The following is a 26,178-nucleotide window of genomic DNA, read 5'->3' on the forward strand; positions in this document are numbered from 1 at the left end:
CCCAGCAGCACCTGCATCTGGCAATCTCATTCATGCCTTCTGCAGGAGATAAACCTTCTTGCTCTATCAAATAAACCCCATAATTACATTGCTTAAGTAGGATATTAAGTGGCATCATATTAAGCCATTACATGACCCTTGTCATCATCAGCCCTGCCAGGCAGTAAGGAGAGCTGTTGCTCCCTGCTGATTTCTCTGGGTATCTATTTAAACATACTGTGGTAATTAGAAACATCTAAATAAAGCCCTGCCCAGGATTACAAGGGCTGAACGGAATAAGCCTTTCTTTCTTGCGGCTACAATGCCCATACCTGCTGTTGCTGTGTGTGCACACATCTTTGCCAGTGTCCCTCGCCTGATACAATCCAAAGCTTTGTGGGGTAAGAAAGCAGAGAGGTTCAAAGGAGGCGTCCTTTTCCTGCTCCTATTGATACTGCCTCTGCCACTGGTGATGAGGATCTTTCCGCAGGGCTCAGAAGACAAATCTGCTAATTCCTCCTGCTTTACTCCTTTGTGCCTTTCTTTAGAGGGAAACCTGCAGGTTTCATAAACCAGCTTCTTTCTAGACATCCTTCCTAATTAGCTGAACCACCACCATGAAATGCAATACAGATATTGATCACTATCATGAATGTTGTTTTTCTAATATTCAGTGGCTGTGAATCAAACTGTGTCACAGATGTGAATTTCAATGGCAAGGTATATCTGAGTGCACCCCCACAGATTTGCCTGTCTTACAGTAGCTATAGCTGAACAAAATGAAAAAGCCACTCAGGTTCCTGTCCTTCAGCCCCTATCTAAGTGGTTATTATTAGTGCAGGAGCACTACTGGGCACCTAGTCCTGGGAAAGGTTTCCTCTTCAGGGAGGAGAAACTCCCTGCTGACCAGGAAAGGTGATTGGGAACACACTGGATTGCCTCCCAGATTTAGGAAATTAATGTCCCAGAAAGGTTTATGCTCATTTTTCAAAGCAGCACTTCCAGAGGTTTTTTTTCATGACTGTTTTTCAAGAGATCAATTCCTCACTTTCCACAGGAAAACCACCACAAAAGGGATGGTGTCTCTGCTCTCTGCTGCCATCCCTACTGCTCTCCCACTCACAGCATTTACCCCTCTGGACCCCAGTTCAGGTTCTGCAATTCTTTCCAGCTGCTGCAAAAAGCGTTCAAGAGCAAGCTCACAACAAGACGTGGTTCATGCCACGGTCATATGTGCACCCCCCACACACCACCCCTCCACCCAGGAAAGATTCACAGGTGTCAAGAATCTTTGTCAAAAGGAAGGATTCAAGATTTTAAGACACCTAAGGATATGTCAGAGACACATAGAGGATGCCTAAGTTTAAGGAGAACAACAAGATGTTTCAATCACAGAAGCAGCCTTATACTTCACAGCGAAGGGCCAAGCCCTGGTAGGCTGTAGCATGCAAGTAATAGAAATGATTTTGCCTGAACTATTTGAGACAGTCATATGAAAAGGGCTTGTCTGAGAGATATTCTGATACTGATGCACTGCCTGTTAAGAACCTATTCCCTTGCTGCCCCTGTCACGACTGGTTTCTATTGCAGGTTGGGGGGATCAAGTTCTGCTCATGAAATGGTCCAAACCAGGCATGAGGCACAGTGCTTTACTCCGGAAGCAGATTGCATCTTTTGCTAGCAACCACAGGAGACACTCACATAACCACCAGTGCTTCTCAGTGCAAGAGCTGGCCTGGAACTGCTCGCCAGGTGGCCTTGCCTTCCTGAAGTTTATTTCTCCTGAATAATCATGATCCTCTGGAAATACAGCGGCTTTTCTTCAAACAGCGTGCCTTAGTGGGAGCAATTCCCAAGCAGCTATTGCGAGATGATTGGTAGCCTGCATCGGTTATTATAGCCGGTGTGCTCAGATAGATAAGGTCTGTAGAGGTGTTGACTAGAAATGCTCTTGGACCAACATACCTGGAGGTTAAGGAGCAATTTTCCTTGGTATGGAGTAGAAGATTTTACCTAAGCACTTTCAGTATGCGCACAATTGATGCTGGAAAAAAAAAAAAAAAAAAAAAAAAAAAAAAGAGGAAAATCTATTTTTGTCTCCGTAGCCAGCGCCTCAATCATAGTATAGAATTACTTTGGTCCAGCTATTGCCTGCCCAGAGAAGGACCTATATTCATTCCACCTCCAGGGTTTCCATTAACGCAGCAGTTACACTGTTATTTGGGCAGAAAGCCCAAGTCAAAGCATTGCTTCATTTGATCTGCATCTGTCCTAAAGTAATATCCCTCTGCTTTTTCCATCCTGTTTCCCTCTGAGGAGGCCAGCTGCTGTTTTTGTGAGGAATGACTGCCTCCATTTGACAGCAGAATACTTTGAAGCACTCACGCTAAGCAGGTAGCGCTGCTGCTGCTACGAATTACTGTCTACAGCGCATTACAGTGACCTCCCTGCCTTTCTTCTCCGCTTCATATGAGGACCTAAAAAGGAAAGAAGCCCTTGTGTGCACGGTAATCAGTCAAATATGCTGCCTTTCTGAGATTCTTTCAAGATAAGGGAAAGCAATTTTGTTGAAAGAGGAGAATGCTCAAATAGCTGAGATCCCACTCTGCCCCAGTATTTGATGTGGAGGAATTTACAGTCAGCCCTTCTACTTTGGGGTGACAGAAAATCAGACATTCCTGAGGTCCTGGTTAAAAACTCCACCAAATTTCACTGTTGGGATATCATGCTAGTATTTTATACAGCCTCTCTCTAGGGGAATTCATGGACCAGATATCCTAATGGATGCTTTTACTTCTGGCAACAGTTTCACAAATTGTCCCCAGTCCATGCATCTTTTAAGCTGAGAAAAGGCCACCTGCTAGGACAAGGAACTTGTAACATAGCGGGGTTGCCATCTTCTACCAACATAAGTAACAGAAAATTTCAATGCTTATTTATTTATGGGTTTTGCTGTGGTGTCCTGAGAAACTGTGAACAGAATCTTTAGCATGTTCTTGTAAATCCTTCTAATTGAAATGTCTTCATTTGCAAAGCTCATTCTTTGGCAAGGACAATGTGGGATAGTCTCTGCATCCTCAAAATATTGGATTCCTGTGGTGAATTTAGGAATGAAAAAAAATGTTATCTCAGTAGATTCATTTTGAAAGGCAGATGAGGGAAAAATTATTCCAAATGACCTTAGTTTTTCTCTAAGGGAGAAATTATGCCTGCCTCGCAAGTCCTGAAGTGAGATTTATCTATTGCTAATGATAATAGTGACCTCTTGTGGAGAAGCTACAAAACTGAGCTTTGTACCAAAACAGCTGAGTCTTGTCAATTTTGCTAAAGGATCTGGTAGCTCTTGCAGAGATGGGGTGAATAAACACAGCAACAACATCTAACAGCCTCTGGAAGGTGTGCCAGACCTCTACTGTCAAAAACTCTGTAGCTTGAAAAGAGTATGCCAACAGCTAGGAAGAGATTCTTTAACTTCATATAAAAAATAAATAGAAGAAAAAAGAACCAGTGGCTAAAGGTGGTATAGAAATGGTCTAGGTAAGATTGCAAATATTGGTAAAGACATTAATGTTCACTGGAATTAAATGTGATATGGATAAGGGGACTGAAAACATGGAGATGGAAACCAATGCAGAAAAAAAAAGCATATGGCTTTTTATTCATTTAACTACAGAGATAACAAGTAACCTCACTCCTGGAGAAGTCAATGCACACGTTTATTTTTATATTTTTATTTTTTTATGGTGGATGGGATCCTTTATGCTTCTGTCCAGTTATGCTTCTGTCCATTTAGAAATGTCACCTTCTGAAAGCAGTGGTATGCCAATATTTAAGAAAGCTAACTGTTTAGGCACCTACAGAGCTATCAAGCTGACATTAACAGAATGTAAGACTTTAGACCAGCCCTGGAAAGTAAGGACTACTAAGGACCTGGAGTTAAATGCAAAATGGGATAAAATCAACAGAGACTAATCAGTTTGCTGTATGCCCTTGATCTAAGAAATTAATTAGTCTCGACTGTTCTTGACGGTGTTCAGCATGGGATCCTTCCAATGAACTTCAAAGAGATGGCGATGAATAGACTAATCATAAAGCTTTTGGGCTGCAGTCACAACAAGTTGGAAAGGAGCTATGTGGCTGGACATGGTGTCACACTACAAAAAAGGTACTTTGGGTACTGAATGACAAAATGATACATGAGGCAAAAACAGACTAACAGTGATTTATTGTAGAAACAAAAGACTAGTTGCCAGTAAAGGGCATAATTGGATAACAAAGAGGATAAGTAAAGCATTAAGCTGTTGCTAAAGCTCAGGTTGATTAGATCTCTTGCCACAAAGAGATCTACAGTTGGGTTCATGCTGCACACTGGTCTCACATTTCCCTATCATGTTGTTGGACATCTTCTTTGGGCAGCCCCTCCGGTGCAAGTGTCAAAAGACTACAATTAGTGGTGTTACAAACTGTATGTTTATAATATACCTAGGCTGGGAATCCTTTTCTCTCATTGTTGAATTTTGTCACCTGATTAGTTTTGGCTCTGAGAACTAGAAGTGTTGACTTTTGGAACATGCCTTGTTTCAGGTCATTGGGAACATGTGTTTTTTCAGACTCTTGTTCCCAGATTGAATGGAACAGTGCGAGCCTATTCCATAAAGAGGAACTGGACAGCACATTTTCTGAGCAAGTGCACCACCTGCTAACCTGTATTCTGTTGTTCTTGTATTGTGCAAGTCACTTAACCTTGCCAATATAGGTCAGCAAAGGGTCTCAGCACAGCTGGGAAAAGATATCTTGTGTTTTTTTCTCAAAGATCAGTCTTGGGAAAAGCCCTTCCTGTTTAACAACTTCTGAGGTTTACATAAGCAGTGGGAGTGTTTCATAAAGCTGAACAACATCCGTACAAAGGAGGACAAGAATATTGTGCTTGAAGACCCATAGGGCTGAACAAAATGGACATGAAACTCAACAATATAATATGTACTTGGGAACTAGCAATAAAATGTTATCTGGAACTTATGAACTGATGCTTTAAAATCATGAAAGCAGAGAAAGAAAAAGAAGCTTATCATAACCCACCAACAGCACTGGGATCCATTAAGGGGAGATTCAGTCTTGAGGGAGACATGTCCAGTACAAGTGAGAAAATACAGGAGTACAATACAGTGCATATTTCTAGGCATGTATATTAAAAACATAGGACCTCAAAACAGGATCTAGTGCAGAGCTGGACTACTTGGACCATCAGGGAAGAGGAGGGAGGTGGTTTACCCATCTCAGCAAAAGGAGGGCTGAAGAGGGTTGTGGTTAGTCTGCACAATTACAGTTGAGCTGAAGGACACAGAAGGAAAAATCTGCAAAGCATGTGCTAGCCACTGAGCCTGGAAGCATTTCACAGTCTTTGCCTTGACCAGTCAGTGTCTGTGGTAGGTTAGGGATTGAAGTCCCATGATAATGTGAGTAGCCTGAAGTGACTGCAAACAGAATGCCATGAAGCAAAAGAAAGACTAAATACCCCTTCCATATATATTACGGAGTAGACATAAGCAACAATTTATATTTATGTAAAAAAGCAATCTGCTTCATGAACAGCAAATAAAACAATGCCCATGCTTGGCTGAAATGAGCAGTCATTTGAAATGTGAACCAGTATTTGTTAATGGAGTTTTGGCACATAATGACATTTTCAGTTATTAGCACAGGCTGAATGATGCCAATGCTATACAGTAATCCCATAATCGGCAGGTTTATAGCAGAGGACAGGACACACAGCAAGCTTCACAAAATGATGCTGTGGTTGCTTTCTTTATCCAGGGGATAGTTATTAACACTAATAACATCACCAAATAAAAGCAATGCGATAGCTTTTCTTCCTGATGTTGACCATCCTCTGTAGCATTTTGCAGGACCCCACTAAATTTAATTGACTGGTAATAGATTTTTCCTTTGCTTTATTTTACAGTTACTTCACAGGGAAAATAGCACACATATACAAATATATATTCAGCAAAGCAGATATCTGATAAACAGCCTAACCACAACACACTCATATTTGTTTTTGTACACATTGTACTGAGCATTGTGAAACTGGGACACACAGTACTTAAAGCATTATACTACACCAGGAGACCATATTCCATTACCATTTCACTTGGGGGAGGAAGGGAAAAAACACTGATCATTTTGCTTGTTTTTCTTTTTCTGTAATTACCTCTTAACATTCATCACTTAATATAATTTCAAAATCTCCACATGTCTCAAAACCTCTCTCTCAAGTTTCAGACACAGCAGCACAGCATCAAGGCAACTTTCTGTGCTCCCTTGGCAGCCAGATCAACATTTCATCCAGCTAATGTCACCATCCCCACAGCTTTTGATTGGGCCCTCTTGTCATTAATCTCAGTCTCTGGCCTTCAGATGTTTAATTACCTCTCTTGAAAGTGAGGCATGTTCATTTACAGTCATACAGTTGTCCTCCTGTCGCTCAGGAGGACAAAGCACAATGGTAACCAAGGCAAATGAAACCCATGCTGCAACTCACACAGGTGTTCCCTGAAGACCCTGCGAAACTCTGACAAGGATGAGTATGCTTCAGGAAAAGGGGTCTGCTCCCAGGGCAGAGGGTGTGGGTGAGAAATCCTAAACGGAGCAGTGTTTATTTGGCTATTATTCTGTGCCCAAGACATGAATTTGTCCTGAAGAGGAAGGCTAAGACATGGCGTCCCTGTGATTCCTGGGCAACATTTCCTCACAGTGTGCAGCCAGCATCAAGGAGCCACAACTCCAGGCAATGCTCGTTTGTCAGAGGAGCGTCATCAAGTCCCACTGCCTGGGAAAAGGGTAAAGGAAAAACTGCCTTAGCCAGGTCAAGGCGGCAGGAAGGACACAATGGCAGGACAACCAGGCTCCTGTCTGGGAGGAGATTAAAATAGTGCTGAGTCACTCACATCGCTGGAGGCTAAATACTGCTCTGCTCACACCAACCTCTTCCCCCCAAAATAATGTGTCTGAAGAAAGAAAACAGCAGAAAACAGCAGTACAACGTGTAATTTCTGCTCTCATGTCTGGAACACCCACTGGTGTTCAGGAAGTCCGTTCAGACTCATAAGAGGTTGCCGTGGGAGCAAAAAAGGGGAAAAAATACAGAACTAGGGCACAGGAAGACAAGAACGGTCTGTCGAACTGTAAGGGACACAAAGGGAAGGATCGTTCATAGGTACTGAGGCAAAAAAGGTGAAGCTGCCTGGTCTGCATTGCTCTCATGTTTAGCCTTAACATTGAGATTTTTTAAATCCCACTGCGAGGCACCTTTCTGCCACTGCTGGCAAGCACAGTCGGAGCCCTCTAGAAGGATGGGAGGGATTAATTCATGGTTTATACACTCTGGGTATGCCTTAACCACAACAGTGAGCAGCAATTATGACACAGCCCAGCTCGAAGGCATAACGTTATGCACAGAAACAGCCGTGGTGAGACACAATGCTGTGTGTGAGGGGCTGCTGGCACAGTGCTCTGTCAGCCACTTGCTGAAGGACAGGTCCAGGGTTAGGCCTTGGTTTGGGTCAGCACAGTGCAGATGGCCGAATTTTGGGGGGTGCATGAGCTGAGAGAAGCAGGGCTGACAGTCCAAGTCTGGTGTTTGGGCTTTGGGCCTGCTACAAGGGCTTTGGGCCATGTTCAGCAAGGGGGAGGTGGGTCAGAGGCTTACAGCCCTGTCTGTAAGGATAAACACAGGCAGGCTCAGCGGCCTCCTGTATTGTTTAGAGGGTCTCAAGTGAGCTGAGGAGTGGGTGAAGTCTCTGTGATATGGTGAGAGGGCTCAGGAAAACCATGCAAGCTCCTGCTTCTCTTCAGACTCCCTTTCCTCCCCTAGTGCCTTCCTTCCCCTACAGCTCCTTTGCCTGCTGGTACAGGGAAGAGAGAGACAGAAAAGGTGTTGGAGAAGAAGGGCATACTTATAGATTAGTAAGATTTCAGACGAAAAGTGTGCAACTCTTATCTTGAGAGCAGCTCTGAGGAGAAGGACCTGGGGGTGCTGGTAGACAAGAAGGTCAATATGAGACAGCAATGTGTGCTTGCTGCCCGCAAAGCCAACCGTATCCTGGGCTGCATCAAAAGCAGCGTGGCCAGCAGGGTGAGGGAGGTGATTGTCGCCCTCTACTCTGCTCTTGTGAGACCCCAGCTGGAGCCCTGCATTCAGGTCTGGGTCCCTCAGCACAAGAAGGATGCGGAAGCATTAGAATGAGTCCAGAGAAGGGCCATGAAGATGATCAGAGGGCTGGAGGAGAAAACAGGCTGAGGGAGTTGGGGTTATTCAGCCTGGGGAAGAGAAGGCTCTGGGGAGACCTCGTTGCAGCCTTCCAGTACCTAAAGGGGGCCCACAGGAAAGCTGGGGAGGGATTCTTTGTCAGGGGATGGAGTGATAGGACAAGGGGCTTTAAACTAAAAATGGCTTTAAACTAAAAGAGGTTAGATTTAGTCTAGGTATTAGGAAGAAAATCTTCCTTATGAGGGTGGTGAGGCCCTGGCACAGGTTGCCCAGAGAAGCTGTGGATGCCCCATCCCTGGAAGTGTTCAAGGCCAGGCTGGACGGGGCTTTAAGCAACCTGGTCTGGTGGGAGGTGTCCCTGCCCATGGCAGGGGGGTTGGAACTGGGCAGTCTTTAAGGTCCCTTCCAACCTGAACCATTCTGTGACTCTATGAAAAGCACTTTTCAATGAAGACCATCTTGAGTGGACCTTGTTCTAGTGAGTTTTCCCTCTCAGCTCCAAAGGCATGGCTCCATTGAGGAGGAATCAGGACAGCAGTCGCAGCTGCAAGAAGTACACTCCTGCTGGCGTGGTGTGGACCCCCACGTCTCTGTCACCAGCACTCCCATCCAGCCGGGACCACATCCAGCCCACAGCAGCATCAGTGCTACTTGTTGAAATCAAAGCATGCCAGGAAGTCCCTAGCATTTCTTCTCTTTTCATTTTCATGTGAATACCTCTTTCACCGATGTGCTTTGACTAGGTCAGCAGCTTCAGAGGAAGAAAGATGCCAACAGGAGTCTGCAGCTGGTGATGGAGAGGCAGGATCCAGAGGACAGGCAGAAGAAGAATCCAGCAGGCCATCTGAGCCCAGATCTTAGCCAGAACAGGTGCAGGCTGTGTAGAGTGGGACTTGGGGGTATCTCTGACTCTCTCAAATACCAGGTAGCAACTGTTACTGCAGTGCCTAACTGACAACCCTACCACAGTCTGCTGTCATCTGATGCTCCTAGAGCTCATAGGGGACCTCTCAACTGCCACCTTCCAGTGGTGACTTAAAGAGGTTTTAGTCTGATTAGCATCTATATTTTGTGCATCTATACTTCCCTCACAGATAGCAGAACCATATTCTACTTAATGAGGGTGCTGCAGGCAGATTTCTCTCTACCATCTGTTCTGCTTTGCTAGCTGTCTGGCTTTCTAAAGCTATGGGCAGAAGAAATGGCAGAATTGCCTGTTGAATAGAAAAAAAAAAAAAATGGCTACAAATATGCTTCTATCACATAACACAAACTTTGCTGCCAGCAGAAACAGCCTCTGCCATCTCTAATTTATTTTGGTGAAGACATGGAGGTAAGGCAAACAGTGGCATCTATCCAGCTTTATGGTTGCCTGGTTGCATGGCTCACTTGGACCTCAGTAAGCCAGCCACAGCCCCTGTGTGCCTGTGATGGAGATGTCTCTTTTTTCTTGATGGTACTAAGTCCTTCAGGCTTATATGGATGAAGGCTAATTATGGGGAATTGCGGGAGGAATCTGAGGGAGTGAATGACTGAGCCTGTAGGCCTGTACTCTGTGGTCTAATGATGGTCTGTGAACAAAAAAAAAAAAAAAAAAAAAAGAGAGAGAGAGAGAGAGAGAGAAAGACTGTGGGCCTGGAGGAAGAATCCTTCTTTGCTCAGCTCCTCATGCCTGCCTCCCTTTGGTGCTTCTTAGTTCCTGTATATGAAGAGGGAAAGAGGGAAAAAGTCAACTGTAAGGCCACTTCCACATGACTTCTTCCAAAAATCTACTTTTATTTTCCAGCATGCCTCTACCTGGGCCCTTAACAGACCAAGGTGCTAGAGTTCACCTTTAATCCTGCAATACAAGGGCTGGAGAGCACAAAAGGAAGCAAGGAGCACCTCCCAGGGAGTCGCCATCCCTGGGGGTGTTTAAGGCAAGGCTGGATGTGGTGCTTAGGGACATGGCTTAGTGGGTGACATTGGTGGTAGAGGGATGGTTGGACCAGATGATCTTGGAGGGCTTTTCCAACCTTAATGATTCTGTGATTCCGTGATTCCATGATTCTATGATTCTATGTAATACCCTCTTCAGAAACAAAACAGAATGAGTAGTCCCTCATACATCAGCCAGCCTATGGACAATCTTGTCAAACATGGCTGTGGATGCTGAAAGTTCCCATGGGTTGAAAAAAGATGGCATCAAATTTATGGAGGGGAGAAATCTATTGAGGGCTCCAAAACATACAGGCATTGCATCTGGCTCAGGAAGTCTTTTCAGTGCTGCAGGATGGGAGATGAAGTGTTCATATTGCCCAGTTCCCCCGTTTTTGTTTTTTGTTGTTGTTGTTGTTTTTGGCTGATGCCAGAAGGAGGGCACTGGGCCAGATAGACCTTTATTCCAGTCCAGATTGGTGTTCTTCAGCTCCTTTTTGGTGCACCATACTGCAGGCTTTTTGGTCATCATCAGCCCTGTATGCAGAAGCCTGGACTCATATCCTGTCTTCATGTAACATATATATATACACCTTAGGACACTTTCCTGTGATTTCAGCCAAAATTCATTGCTACTTCTCCAGTCCTCCACTTTTTCCCCTCCCTGCACACTTGGAGGACCAAGACCTTATATTCTGGTTAGGGACATCAAGCCAGAGTACTGTGAAGCCTTGCATATGTGCTCATCTAGGAGGTACATGCTAGGATTTCCTACACCAACATCATATTTGAAGCCAGACAGAGCTGAACTGCCTCCCTCCCAGCCCTAATCCTAGCTGTGCTCACTCCCTCCTACACTTGGGGTCCCTCATCATGAAACTTCTTGTTACCTAAAAACAACCATCCAGGCTCAAAATCAACTATCTCTGTACAAGCAAACTGGGGAGGGCTGAGGAAGGCTTTCCAGATGCAGCTCGGGAGTTAGTACAGCCTGGGGAATGTTCCCAACAGGCAGTTTATGTGCAGCCTCACATTTTGTCTGGGAAAGAGGGTTTAACACTATGGACACAGGCTGCTCTGTGCCAGGCAGTATCCGTGCCAGGGAACAATCTCACACACAGTTCAGGAGTAGAGAGACAGCCAAAAGCTTCACGTCTTTCCCTGGATTCTTTCTCCCATCTAAAATGAATGGCCATGAAGCAACAACATGTCCTTAGCTAATCCTCCCCGAGTCCTTTGCGTCCCTTTCTCCTCTAGATATGTTTGCACGTGCAGGAGCTGTTCCCTGCTCTTTGCCCGAGCGGGTGCATGTCAGACGTGAGCCGCGCGCTCGTGTTCCAGGACTGACTCCAACCCCATACGTGCTTGCAAGCAAACTGACTCCCGAAGCAGGGACAGATGACTCAAGTGCGAACTCAGAAATATTTAACTCCTCAGTGCCAGTGGATTTCCCAGCCCTAAGCACAGCAGTAACCGAGCACTGAGCTGAAGGCAAGCTGGAATCAGCAGCTGGGTCTCTAAAAGGGGGGTGGATTTCTCTGCTAAAAAAAGAGGTACACCTAGGCTGTCTTGTAACTGGCAGAACACCAGCTCTTACCCATTCTTTAGTACATATCCCTGAGAAAGAATTGCCTGTTATTACCCATAACAATAAAATCAAGAAGCCTGTGCACTGCAGAATTAACATGTAATGACAATATTTGAAAAGGTCTAGCCAAAGCTGACACTTACGCAGAGTCAATTGCTGCAAAGTAAACAGGAAAATTACTTGCCTGAAAGCACCATCTGGTAAGGAGGCACCTCTGAAAAACAAGGAGCCCAAAATTTAGGCACAAAGCTGCTGAATGCAGTCTTGCAACTACCTACACAGCAAACAAAACAGCCAAATGTGTGAAGAGAGGGAGGTACAGGGTTTGTTTTTGTTTTTGTTTTTGTTTTTTTACAATTTGTTTTAGGAAAGTGTGATTGATTTGGGCCTCTAGCAAGAGAAAACGTGCCAAAAATAACAGAAATGCTGAAACTGGACAAAAATAAAATAAGAGAGAAAGAAGTAAAAAAAACCTCCACGCACAATTAATTTGAGGAATTTGTTGATATGCCATGGCACAGAGGTCACAATATTGCAGGGTTGAAGAGAAAACGGGCAGTTTTTATGAATGCCATGACTGTCCAGCATTACATGTTAAAGATTAAAGCCTCCCTCAAATTCTATGTACCAGGGGAAAGAAAAAGCTTTTTGGGGGGACTTATATAAGCCTCTAATTGAGGAACTGGGGAGAAACATCTTGCCAGATTATTTTCATTTTTCCCATTCAAGCATTTCTTGTACTTTTTGAGCATCTGGTACTAGTAAGCATTGAGAAAGGACATCTGAGTATCATCCAGTTCTCATGGAATATTTACAGAGTCTCAGCTCTGACACTGGGACTGGATGTGCTTAATTCTGAGCCTCGTGGTTACACCTGGTGTGGGAGCAGAGCACAAAGAGAGCTGATCCATAACAACAGGGAGTAAAAGAGCATAAAAAGTTATTCCAAAGTAACTCCATTTCTTCCAGTGTGGACGAACGGTTCCACAATACAGTTAAGCTCCGGTGATGGTGCACCCTTAAGCACACCAGCCTAGATGCTTCAGTATCAGCCATTCCCCTGGAGTTGTTCTGGTCACACCACAAACATGGTGCTTGAGGTTAGGCTGCTCCCCGACGTGTTCTCCTGCCCTCCAGACACAGCAGAGACCAAAGAAGCAAAGAACCAAGAGGAGAGGGGAGGAGAGCAGTCTGGGATGAAAAGACATAGCACACACACACAGTGAATTCTGGTTTTGGGTAAATAACTTTGATTTTCTTTTAATCACTTTATTTGAATATCAGCCTCCACCGGCATACCTGAGCTGCAGAAACTAACTTCACCTTGGCAGCCTTGTCACAGGGCCTGTTCTCTGCAACAAAGAACTTCCCCTCTGCTTTAACCAGCATTGCTACGTGCTCCATGTGTTGGTGGAGGCTCAATCCCCGTGCAGCCTCATGGCCTTCTCTGAACACTGCAAAACACTCACGGAGAGGGAGTGGGGAAAACATAAGGGTGCTGGCTAGGTGGCAACATACGGCCTTGCCTTCTCCTGTCCAAGGAGAATGATTTCAGATTAAAGAAGTAAAGCTGGCATGGAGCATTTAGACATTTTCTGACATCGTGACTACTTAGGCACAGCAAGTCCATCAGCTAGAAACTGTCTTTGGTTAGCCAAAGGCAGCCAGCCAACGCTGTGTGGTGCCTCAGACACCAGTAGAAAACATGAGGTATTTGCTCCAGAGCAGGGCACAGCCAAGGCTCAGAGATAGTTATCTTTCCTTTTACAGTGAAGAACACCAGGTAACGTATTTCTCCCTCTTTCTGCGTTAAAAATGTCTTTCTTTCTCTGTCAGATCCGCTGTGGCAGGATATGAGGTGTCCTGCTGCCTGAACCTGCTCTCTTAGAGTGCTGCTTGGACCAAAACCCCAGCACCTGCTGAGCCAGCAAAACCTTCTGGGGTGCTTGGTTTCTTTCTTAGCTTTTACACCTTCTATCCCTTGAAAAGAAAAACAGAAAGGTAAGGAAAGAACAGGGGCTAGTGACAAGCAGGGGAGGATGGGAATCACCGAAAAGAGCATGACTGTGACAAGTGGTGGGTCTCCTACATGCTCCGTGGGTTGAACCGAGGGTTAGAGGATTTCATGCCACAGTTGAAGTGAATGAGTTGCTGGGCTGAAGGGGCTGCGCAGAATTGTTTCCCTTTGCTGCTATGATTAAGAAAAAAGTTATGCTCTTGGCACGGGCAGTATGCCATCCTCAGGTCTGAATGGAAACCAGGAGTATAATTTGAAAAGAATTTTTGACATAATGCTTCCAGCATGCTGCCTGCCCCTTTTAATTGCCCTTATCTTGAACTATCCAGCCTCAGCTGAGACTATGGCATGCTTTCCCGGGACTAACTGGTGACTGCAGTGACATGCCTACCCGTAACTCGGCTGAGGATCTCCGCAGAGACAGGTTCGTGCTCAATACCAGAATGCCTTAGAGGAATTTGTTGGAAGGCTGCCTTACTGTGCCTGCACACTGGTAACTTCCTTCTGCTGGCTTATCATTAAAGGTGCAGGGCAGAAGTTTCAGCTCTGCCTCTGGAATATACTGGGGAGGGGAATGGGGACCAGAACCATTTCCCTGACTTAGTCTGCAGTAAGTCTGTGGGCCCAGTAAGTCTTGTTCATGTATACTGGCCCCGCCCTCAGGATCAGCTTCTGGTCCAGCTTCTCTTCAAAATGCAGGTCCTTTCACGAGCCAGGCTCCAACATGGATTTTGCCTCAAAAAAGAAGCAGATATGTATCAGAAGAAAAGCTTAATCAGCATTTAAAAAGGAGAAAATTTCTTCTGTGGACACACAATTTCCCAGGCACAGCAAGGCCAAAGCCCACATACAGCAGAACAGAGCTACAGAAGCTGTCAGCGAGTGATACTCATCTCCATTTAGAAGCAACACATCCCGATCATGTAATGTAAATGTGATTAGAAACATGTCTGCCTTTCAGCTGCGTGTACTATACACATTCATGAAATGAACTCGGGAAAGTGCTGGCATAGATTCATGTGTTTATTTTTTTCTTCCCCCACAGACACATAGCCTAACATTTTTTTGGTCCAGATTTCTCATTTTTTCTAATTCTATGGCTGAATAGTAAACAACTTCCAGCAAGTACTCAGCTTTCCAAATCTAGGTGCCATGGGACAGAACCAAGATGTTATTTTGGGTTCCTGCTTCAATGAAGCAGAAAACACCACCAACAGGGTAACACACCACTAAGGTTTATATGCTGCAGGAAGGGCACCATTCTAAGGCTCAGGGAAATGGGCATAATTTGATACTGTACCTTTTTACATCTTCTAGCTAAGGATATGCAGGAGGAAATAAAAATCCTAGCAAGATTTACAGTCCTTATGCAGTGATTTTACCTCCATTGATCTCAAAGTCGAGGTTTGCAAGTATCTAGATAATAGAAGAGAAGCTAGGTCAGTCATCTTTCCCCACACCCTTCCTTTGCCTTCCTCTGGCGACAAGAGGAATGCTGTTGCCTGGTTTATCAAAACAGCATTTACATGTGTACTCCAGCACATCCTTGCAACTTATTTTAAGTAAGTGATCCTATGAGTGATGTTTGCTTGAACATCTAGTGAATACAGGCCCAAAGGCAGCATGAATAAGGCTGAAGTCAATCTGTGAAGAAAAAGACCACCACTAATATCTACAAGTCAATTCAGACGGGTTTTGCTTGGCTAGCACTGAGAAGTTGGGACATGCCTTCCAGAAACTTACTTTGCTTTCTCACAACTGCACTCTGGTGCTGCTGCCCAAAGAGCCTAGTCCACATGCCAGAGTCCTTTACTGGGTGCACCCAGCCACACCTACTGACCTGTGCTGGAACCTCACCTAAACCTTGCAGCACCATAGAGCCCTTTTCTTTCACTGGTTTTTTTGTCAATAGTTTTGAGCCCTTAATTATAACTGTATTTTTTAGGATTTATTGCACGGGACCAGACATGGTACATTTCATACAAATCTAGGGGGTGGCATCCATGCCCATTGCAAGGGGGTTGCAACTAGATGATCTTTAAGGTCCTTTCCAACACAAGCCATTCTATGATATAGGTTCTATGATATAGGGCTAAATACCCATTTCTTATCTTAGCAGCTACAAACAAGAAACCAGCCCTGTGACCCCTCCCCTTCTTTGTCACATCCCAGTGCCGCTGTGAAATGTTCATCTCCTTTTCAGCAGCCACAGGGGCTGGTGTCACTTTCCTCATCTCCACACCACATGCCTCTGGTCTTTTTTGCAGCTAAAAGCCAGAGGCACTGGAGAGTCAGTGGCACATTTTGAAAACGAGAAACACTTCATATCCAGTTTGTGGCATCTCACATCTTTGCAACTGCATGAGATGAGATTTATATTACAAACTTCTGCACAGGTAGCCACCCCTGCCAAGTTTCTCCCTCCAGAAATACTCATAAAGTGATGGCGTTTTTCCATAAACTCACATGCTTATAAATTCAATGTTTTATTCCAAATATCACATAAATTAAATACATTTCCCATGAATATTGCAAATATACATGAAATGAACATTGCAATTTTTAAAAAAAGATTTGGCTTTGCTTATGCAACAAGAAGTGCCAAATGTGGTTAGAACATGAACTTCTCCGGTATTTACTAGATACAAAAAGGTGCAGATTAATAATTTATATTTATACATATGTACACACTCCATTTCGTAACTAGCTTTAAAACAGTAAAAAAATGGTTTCAAGTTTATCTACATTAAACATAGTCATTTAAATCTGGTCAGAAGCCCCAGATAAGAGTTGATACAATCATTTCACAACTGCAAAATTAAGGCGCTACCAAAATACCAGTTCCACTAGTGTAAAATGTAATTGGAATAGAGAGTGTACAGCTTTCTATTTATCAATTTAAAAGTGGACTGGAGAACAAGGAAAAAGGAGCAGTAAGAAACATGACAAGATCTACAGGTTAGAAGTACAAAGAGATCTCGATGACTATCAAATGAACATATTAAAATACAGTAGATAAAAGGCCTCAGTGGCAAACAATTAGTATGCTTCTGAAAGACAAAAAAAAGGTTAAAATATATATAATTTTGTAGCTTGAAGCTTTACAGGTGAACAACAGGTGTAGAGGTAGAGGGATTTTTTTTTGTTGTTGGCCTCTTTATGATGTATAAAGAAGGGCCACATTCACCACAGTGAAAAGACTCATCATATACCCCAGCATCCTTGCTTGGACAGCAAGCAAGAAAAGTGTAATGAGCTAGAAAGGCAACAAATCCTGTCTATCTCTTCCAGGAGCTCAGCTCCATGCTTCCACATGTACCCTGGTGACAAGTTACACAAAAGCGCAGAACGGCCGTAACGCGGACACTTCCCCCTGCCAAGAGAGGAACGAGATAGCTAGCTGGTCCAGTGAGGTACTACTGGATGCTGTAGAGACTATATGGCAGAGATAATTTGGTAACAAAGAAACGGATACTCTCCCTTAGAAAGCGAGTACCACAGGGTAGTGGTGATTTTTCTCTGTTTTCTTAAAGCTTTGCTATTTGATCAGCTGTCGATGTTTTGGAAGAAATGTCAGCTTTGGGCTGCTAATATGATTATCTGCATCCATGCACAGACAATTCCGAAGTTGTATCAGTTATCCAAAACATCAGCCACTGACATACTCAAAAACCGCTTTAAACCTTGACTAAAAAAAAAATCCCTCTACAGTTCAGCTCTCTCATCGATAACTATCACTTCATTAATTATGCACGCCTTCATGAACACAGTAATGTCACTTTTCATGTAAAATGTCTTTACACATTACAGAACAGCAGTAAACAACCTCTTTTGTTCTGTAGGGTTTCCTCTCAGAAGTACCTCAACAGTAGGTATCTTGAAAAGTCACTTTCGCAAAGAAGAATATTCACATTAGTTACTGAGGCAAAGCCAAGAAGACACTAACTAGCACCTTGATTTTTTTTTCTTAAACGCACTCCTAAAAGCAAAATTAAGCACATGTAAGATCAGGGACCAGCAATATACAAATACCATCAGTGTCCCTTGCAGCCAAACTATTAACACTCAAAACTAGGCCACACACATGAAGGAACGAGATGAGTGAATCTAGAAGAAATACGCAGCATGGAAAGGGATGGGAAGAACAGGAAGTTGAACAGAAAGGATTGCAAGATCAGACAGTCCATCTTCTGGTCTGAGAATCAGTTTGTAAAACCACCCTTCGGTAGCTGAACTGACAGTGGGCTGAAGACCTACTGAATTCTGAGATTTCCTCCCGCATACATAGAGCGATTCTCTCAAACTTGCTTTATATTTCAACGCTTTCTCTTCTGTGTCTTCAAATCCTGGAGGAAATGCACTCGAATTTTAGTATTTTGGTGATGGTAGCAGAACTTGCAGAAGGCTACTGTAGAGGTTATTACATCATTGGTTGTAAGTTATGCACTTCACAATTCAGAGAATATACTTACAAATTATTTAAATAGAAAAGGCGTGTTCAAGGTAGAGGCAGTTACAGTACATTCAGGGTATGTTACAGAAACCATTTGTGGTAGCCACTTGCTGAAAGGAAAAAAAAACTCTATTTTTGTTTCCCAGACCACACAGGTTATAACTACAATACCCAAAGAGAACAGGTAATTACTTAATTACTGCAGTTGAATGCAGTCTTCTTCCAGAACTCATGTGCAAATTGAAAAAAAAAAGTTTAAATACATCTTCATTGACAAATAAGGACAAAAGAACTAAAAAAGAAACCAGGCACTTTGACCATTTAGGTAAACAGCCATTTCATCTTACCAGACTTCTGCACATGAACAAGTCTTTAAATTGGTCTTGCTACGCTTGCAGCACATTGAGATTCAAGTCAACTTCTTTCCTGTTGGTAGTAATAATTCTACTTATAGGAAACAATGCCAATTGAATTGGTAACACTGTTAGTTATTTCATTGGCAATTGAGCAAACGTTGATCATTTGACTGACAAGCGATCGATTTCATAGCTATGAAAATTAGATATTAACAAAACACTATATAAAAATCAAAAACACAAATGAAGGTTAACACCTGACTTGAGCTTGCATTGAGACTTGCCTTTATAGTGTTCGGTTTGTGCCTCCTTTCACGGTGTTATTGTGTACTGATTTCCATCACATACAGCAACTGGTACTAAACTACAATACTTTTGGTTTGAAACACGTTCAACAGAGATCATTCCAACGTAACATGAGGTTGGCATGACACCGCAGGCAAATGGGAGATTGTGTTTTATCCTCGTCAGTCCCACTTGCAGAACACATTTGAAGAAAACTGCAGTCTGCCTTCCTAGTACTTGGAGTGAAATCATTATTTCACAGCAGCGTTCATCATACTTTAGGGAGCCGGTTTGATTTGAATTTAGTGATAAGACCAGCTAGGATTACTTTGATTTCTTTTCAAATAAACCAAAGTACACCTTTCCAGACATTTGTACATACTAAATCCGCTACAACACATAAATCACAACACAAGGGATTACCTAAGGCTACTGTATAGTATACTTATTCAGTAGCTATTATTCTTTCAGATAAACATCCTCAGATGCCTTGACCACAAACGGCTTAGGTTTTTTTTTCCTCACAGACTGCTATTTCCTGAAAAAGAGAGATGTGGGTGTATGACAGACTGCCTACCAGATCGCTAACAGAGCATACTGCTCGTTATAGTCCTCATGCATACTTCCGCCGGGAAGCACGGCTCCTCTTCTGTTCACTACCTTCAGGAAAGTTTAGGAAACACCTCTTCAATCCACTGTCGAGCTTCCTTTTCCTACTGAGTGGAAATCCAAAGCACACGTAGGCCAATGGTGCTACTCTAGTACTTAACTCTCTTACAGGCTAGAAATATTAACTCTACCATAGTACTTTGAAGCAATTATCCACATCTATCATCTACGTTCTAACTGTAGCACAGCTTTGTAGAGGCTCAGATTTCATCAGGACAACAGGAGAGAGTGCAAGGTTTGGTGAATACCCAGGATAACAAACCAATGCAACTGATGGATGCTGGACACAGTCAGAAAGGGCTGTTCATTTTTGAAAGGATCTTGAAAAACAAAAAACAACCCCTCCCTTTTGTCCCCCCTCAAACAACCTGTCATGAGATGCTTTCAGTGCCCACTCAAAACTGAAGTCCATGTTATCTGGGTCTTTTGCGAGTCACAAATATCAATACGCGTCTGATGGCGATAAGACGATCTTTAAGGGAAGTCATAGCCAGTATCGCCAGCTGAGCTCTGTTTTCCAGAGGCAGCACTGCCAAGAGCCACCAGTACCAGGCAGGACCACTGGGGTTGCTCTGTAGAAGAACGGAAAGACATTCAATCATGTATTCAGCAACACTGTCTGATGAAGGCCACCACCCTCCTTCCCACCTCGTATTTGTTCAGAAAGTCATCGTTAGACAAAAACCAGAAACTAAGCACTTAATTTCAGGTGCTCTCCTTGTCTATTTCCTCCTTTAAGGCTGATCTTTTTAAGATATCAACTTACATTGATATATGATAATTGTTTTTCATACTTAATGCTAAGAGAACAAAATTGGGTAAATAAGAAGAGTTTAGAACATATGAAAATACAGCAAAAATCTCTGTCAGAAAATAGCTTGGTGTAAAACCTATAGATAGATATAAAACCTATCTCTCTCCCTCTCTCTCTCTCTCTCTATATATATATAGAATAAGAACAAATACGTAAGGATTTATTACCTGCGGCTCTGGTTCTTTTCCTGGCATGGACCCAAAATGATTGAGAATTTGCGCTTTCATATTGTCTTTAAGAGACGTAAACCAGGCAACAGCTTGATCATAAACTGAATCATGAAGGCGGACAAGTTCTTCATATTCTGGTCCTTCAACCTTATTGTTAAGAGAAGGGAGATGGAACAAAACAGATTTGATACTAGGGCGCTCATATGCTTTCCCAGAAGCAAGTGAAGCACAATAATGTAGTGACTACAGCAGTTCAAATGTCTTTAACTAAGCAAACTGTACCCAAGTCTCGTATTTCAAACCTGTGATGGTGAAGTCTTTTTACCCTCCCCTGTATGTTCTGAAATGGTATTTCTTGGAGAAGTTACTGCCTCATTAATAACTCTGCTAAACATTGGCACAACAGAACAATCTGCCCTCTAATCCTGGGTCATCATATTAATCATCTCAAACCCACAACCTCAAGTCCCTGTCACAAAAGGACCTCTGAACATCGTTACATTGTCTGGTAAAATGAAAGAATTTCTACTGCCAGCAAGCAAAAGGACAGGGATTCTACAGCATGTAGAAGTCTGCAATGCTCTCTAGAAGTGTTAAGGTCATTGTAGAACAGCTAAGGAGAAGGTGGAGGAGGGCAGACACGTGAGCAGGCAGGAAGCAGGGAAAGCAGACGATTTCCCAATACAGGAATGGCCGTAAAAAAAAGGACCCTCGTTGAGACAAAGAGTACTTTAGTTGCGTAGGCCTGACTATTAGCCACTAAGGAAAAGAAAAAAAGCATATGCAAAAAAACAACACTGCTGTTGTTTTTTTTTTTTTTTTTTTTCTTTTTGATCTGTACTCGCTAATGGTGTGATTCATCTGTGCTGCTCAGACACACATCTGAGCTAGCTGCTGTGGATGCCCTTCTCAGGCAAGGAGAAACAGTTCTAGAGGGCAATTAAGCTAATCTTAAAGGTAGGTATCTACAACAGAGCAAATAAATAGGCAGCTCTGGACTGAGATTTCTCACCAAATGTAACAAGAACATAGGGTGCTGAACTTGGACATCAGCCTCTCAAGTGAGACAAGGTAAATCTCACTAATTATAAAGAGGTGGGTCTCTGGCACCATCTACAAAACAGTGCCTTTACACCTATGTTCCACCACCCTTCTCTGGGAGCACAGCAGAGCCATCAGTGTGAACAAATTACATGCTTTGACCTTTTGTGGGGGGAGGCACCTCCATAATCTGCCTCTCCTGCCCTGGCAAACAACTGCATCATCCTGTACAAGCTGGAAGAGCCCTACCAGGATTTTACAGACTTGCACTTCAACTACAGAAGCATGCTGAAGAGCTCCGTAGCTCTTCCAGACTGGAATTGATTTCATCAATTGGCATAAGATCACTACTAAACATTAAGAGATAAAGGTTTTACAGATGTGCTCTGAAGATGAACCAGGAAGCTATAATTAAGCAAGGCCAAAAATTCATACTTTGGCCAACACCCATCACAAGCACCTCACTTGATACAGGTGTTGTAAGAGGACTTGTTTTTAAAAACTACTCCCCTCCCTGCAATTCTCTGCTGTCAGCCAGCTTTGACGAATGCTTGTACAGGCACAGTAACCTTATGTCACTAAGATCTCGTTTTAAGAACTGTCTCCCACACTTGGCTTGAGGAGGTATTCTGCAAACCAGAGCTGGGAAGTCATAGAAAGTCTGCCAAAGCTAGAAACAGATATCCTGTGCTCAGTGGAAGAAGAGAAAAGCCAATTCTCTACTAACAGAGGCATGTGTTCTCAGAAGGGTGACGAGCCCCTAACAATTTTAAAACACTACTCTGATGTCACCTACGCATCATGACAGATCTCAGCACCTGGGTATCGGAAGCTACTTAGAGATTCACGAAGGCAATGCAACACTTCAAGCAGAGATAATTTTAAGGATAGAAAGGAAGAAAGGGAAGTGTGTAAGAGACAAGCTATGTTTGTTCCACGGTTGTCAAAATAGAGCTACAGTATTTATAATGATATTGGTTTTAAAATAATGCACAGCTAACTTGAAATGCAACAAGAAAAGGCTATTTAAGTGAATCCAGCAATACATGGGTATGAATAACTTTGCACCATAGATCACCTTTTTATCTTCAAGATATTCGATGTTTGCTGTGTTATATCCATCTCGCTGGCCATGGCTTAAGACCCTAAAACGACGGACACCAACTGTATCAACAACTGAGCGCCCATCAGGAAAAAACTTTACGTCCCTGATCTCTAATATACAGCCATGATCTGCAAATCTGAAATGACAGAAGGGCATAAAAGTGGAAGTCATCAACAAGCGTTTATATACATCAGGACAAATACTGGGCCTAATTCACCACTTTTATTTGAAAGAGGTCCTTGCCTAGGTGACAATACATTTCTGCTTATGCACATAAGCCACACAACCCCCACCCTTTCTGCCTTCCCTCAGAGGTCTGGGGCAGCAGCAGCACCTTCAGAGCCTAAATATTTAGGGGAGGTAGAGAAGGGACAGGAAAACTAAATGAAGCATGTTTCATGCTGTGAGTTGCCAGCTGCTAGGGGCAAATTTACCTGCTTTGCAAAGAAAATGAGATGGGTAAAGATACCATAAGGAAGTCAAGAAACTGAGAAACAAGTGCAGGGCTGGAAGGGCAATCCCCCTACTCTGAGGTGTAAGCAGAGGATTACAGGCTTTAGAAGGAAAAGGTTTCTACATGGCAAGGCTCTTCTTGCACTTGTGTCCTTTAAGTTAACAAAAAAACACACCCTCTTTATAAAACCACAATTTTATGTGTTAAAGTCAGTACAGGTTTTAGCTGCATCGTCAAAAATTTGTTGCCTGCTTCTTTCACTTAATTTATCAGGCTTACTTACTCTGCACCTGTGCTTTAGTTACTTCATTAAAGAAGCTGATCACACAGCGATTCTTCACCATGATAGCTGACCTGCCAGCATTTGCAGCCTCCTATCTCAGCTTACTGCTAACCAGGAGAACGCACTGTATCTAGCCTGATCTCAAGATAACAAATCCTTACGAGGTCCAATATGTGTTTCATCAGGGAAATGCTTGTTATAGCAGGGCTTGGCCATTTGTGACACTGAGTAATGAAGAAAAGCAACGCTGCCGGGAAAGGACTCCTTTCTACTCTGCTAGAATTCATGGTCTGGGGAGGAAAAAAGCTGACTGCTGTGAACAATCCTTCTCTCCTGGTCACTGCACTACACAAACAAGAAGAGTACAGCTGCACACCACTAAGCCCTCTGTGCTCGATCACTGAGGTTACAGGAAGCAAATTTATTACAGGAAAATCAGCCTAAGAACTATTTAAACAGCTCTGTAATTTATTTTTTAAATTAAGGATTTTAATCTCATTCATATCAAGTTTAAAAATTCATCTGGAAGTGATTAGTTTTTCTTTTTGCCATTCTTTGAGAAGTTACTTTTGGATGGAAAGTGACTTTTATCAGAGAGACAATAAAGCACCTGCAGATGGGTATAAAATGCACTAGCATATAAAAACAATTCTTCTCCCAGTTCTAATTTAAAAATGAATAAAAAAACAACAGAGGAAGGTAATGAACTGAACATGCCCTGTCACCCTGTCTTTCAAGGGAGGCATGAATCTCAGCCTTCCATACCCACGTCTTAGCAGATGAGGCAAAACAAGTTTCTCTGCTTTTTTAATTCCCATCTGATTTCGCAATTTTGAATAAACAAAATAATTTCTTTACTTGTGTAAGAAGCTACAATAGCCTGACAGGTGACTACACATGAAGGCTACCTGCTCTTCAGTGTTTTTGATTTAACTAGAAGTTACCATGCTTAAAATGTTTAATTATTCCAACAGCTCAAATAGACAGGGCATACTAACCATTTCCAACCATACCGGTTGCCTTTTAAGATACCCTTTGTGGCACTACCATATAAATACGTTTGTGTGTTTTTAGGATTGTTACACCTCGGCCCTCTGCATTAGACCTGACTCCGAGTAAATCTGATATCACTGATGTTGCAGGGTCATTTTTTTTTTCCTCACAAGTATTTTCTTCCAGAAGATTGATAACAGGCCTGGAAGCGACCACGGCATGTCAGCTGTTGTAGGAACCTGAACTCCACTGTGAGTACACCACCGAGAACGCGCTGAACAGCATGAAGCACAGCCAGAGCCAGCTGAAAGCTGAAGCATCTCCTGTGTTCTTTCTGCCACCTTCATGCTCTGATCCAGGAGGAAAAAAAAAAAATAAAGACAACCAACTTGACAAGGAAAGGCTGCCAAACCTGGATATGACTGCCCTTCCCTCTGCTCCTGCCTCCGTCAACTACTAAAATGCTGCTCCTGAGGACACAACATGTTCTTAAGGCTTCCCACATTGGCAATTCTGCATTACTCTCCTGAAGTCAACAACTACCTATCATAGCTTGTAAGACAGATCTCTCTTAAGACCACCTCTTTTTTCTGAGAGTAGCAGCTTATCCTCTTCCCCCCCCCCAAACCTATTAATTATAAAGGGCTTAAAAACTGAAGGTTTTCATCTAGCTTTTGTCTCATGATTAGTATTTAGTCTCCACATAAGGAGCTGGAAACATACCAGTATCAGAATTCACAAAAAAGAATTAAAGGTAGGATCATATAGAAAGACAACGTAACCCACTCACTGCAGAGTTTAGACATTGCAACACCGCAGTAAAGACAAACATCGAAACGCAATGTTCAGCAGCAAAAAAGGCTTCTCAGCCAAGGGTATACTTTGTCTCATTCAAATGATTCTGCCTATGCAGGAAAGCCGTGCAAGGCTTGGACTTGTTTGTTGTTGTTTGTTTGTTCTTAACTGAGCAGACAGAGGAGCAACCTCATCCAGACTCAGCTTTCACTAGAACAGACAGGCTAGAAAGCTTTCCAAACACATACAGTGCTATTTTTGTAGCCCGTAGTAGCAGGATGAGTCGTACTCTTGCTATCCATGCAACGGGGGAGCAATAAAAATCACATTTTTGTGTCCAAAAGAATGTTTGATATGCTAAGCTAAAAAGCCACCAATGTCTGTATTGGTTCGTACAGGACTGGAAGGAACTACAGGGAGACAAGTATACTGTGCTGCAGTACCCCATCAGCGTAACAACACTGCAACAAAAGACATTCTAGCTCATCTCCTTACCCTTTTAATTCGTCAGCTAAGCACATGCCAAACTGTTTGGTACCAGTCTCCATGCATCTTCTTATCATTAGGCGATAACGAGGTTCAAAGACATGAAGTGGGCAAGGGATGGTAGGGAAGGCCATGGTGCATACGAAGATGGGAACATCTTTATTCAAACTGTAAGATAATTGTTTTACAAAGTTCAATTTTCCCCTGGGCACTGCTATATACAGCATAAAGCCTTCATACAACACTGGTTCCAGTGGTTTCCTTAGACTCATTCTTTGAAAATGCATATCTGGTTGTGGTTTGTCATGTTCACCAGACAAACTTTCTGTTGAAGCATTAAGGAAACAATCCATCTAATCTACTTGTATAGAGGAGAAGTCAGGAAATAATAGTTTCCCAAACGTGCACATACAGATGCAACTAGCTTAAATACACATTGCAAGACTTTTGGCCATGACTGTGTATAGTAATACAGTATCTAAGAACTAATCACATTCAAAGCAA

The 26,178-nt window shown here is 43.0% G+C and overlaps 1 protein-coding gene across 2 annotated transcripts in view; it reads right to left on the minus strand.

The window, feature by feature from the left end:
* Positions 1-16,240: 16,240 nt before the first annotated feature.
* LONRF2 (LON peptidase N-terminal domain and ring finger 2) overlaps positions 16,241-26,178 on the minus strand; it is a 34,293-nt gene continuing 24,355 nt past the window's right edge. Inside the window, exons 9-12 of one of the 2 annotated variants that reach the window (XM_035316033.1) lie at positions 25,684-25,842; positions 22,637-22,799; positions 20,515-20,664; positions 16,241-20,105 (exon numbers count right to left, since the gene is read on the minus strand). In XM_035316033.1, the coding sequence (XP_035171924.1) occupies positions 19,947-20,105; positions 20,515-20,664; positions 22,637-22,799; positions 25,684-25,842 (631 nt within the window). In that variant the 3' untranslated portion in view covers positions 16,241-19,946. The remainder of the gene's footprint in view (positions 20,106-20,514; positions 20,665-22,636; positions 22,800-25,683; positions 25,843-26,178) is intronic. The other variant, XR_004747770.1, reaches the window with a different exon arrangement.

Source organism: Oxyura jamaicensis, chromosome 1, assembly GCF_011077185.1.
Source record: "Oxyura jamaicensis isolate SHBP4307 breed ruddy duck chromosome 1, BPBGC_Ojam_1.0, whole genome shotgun sequence".
NCBI classification, from domain to species: Eukaryota; Metazoa; Chordata; class Aves; order Anseriformes; family Anatidae; genus Oxyura; species Oxyura jamaicensis.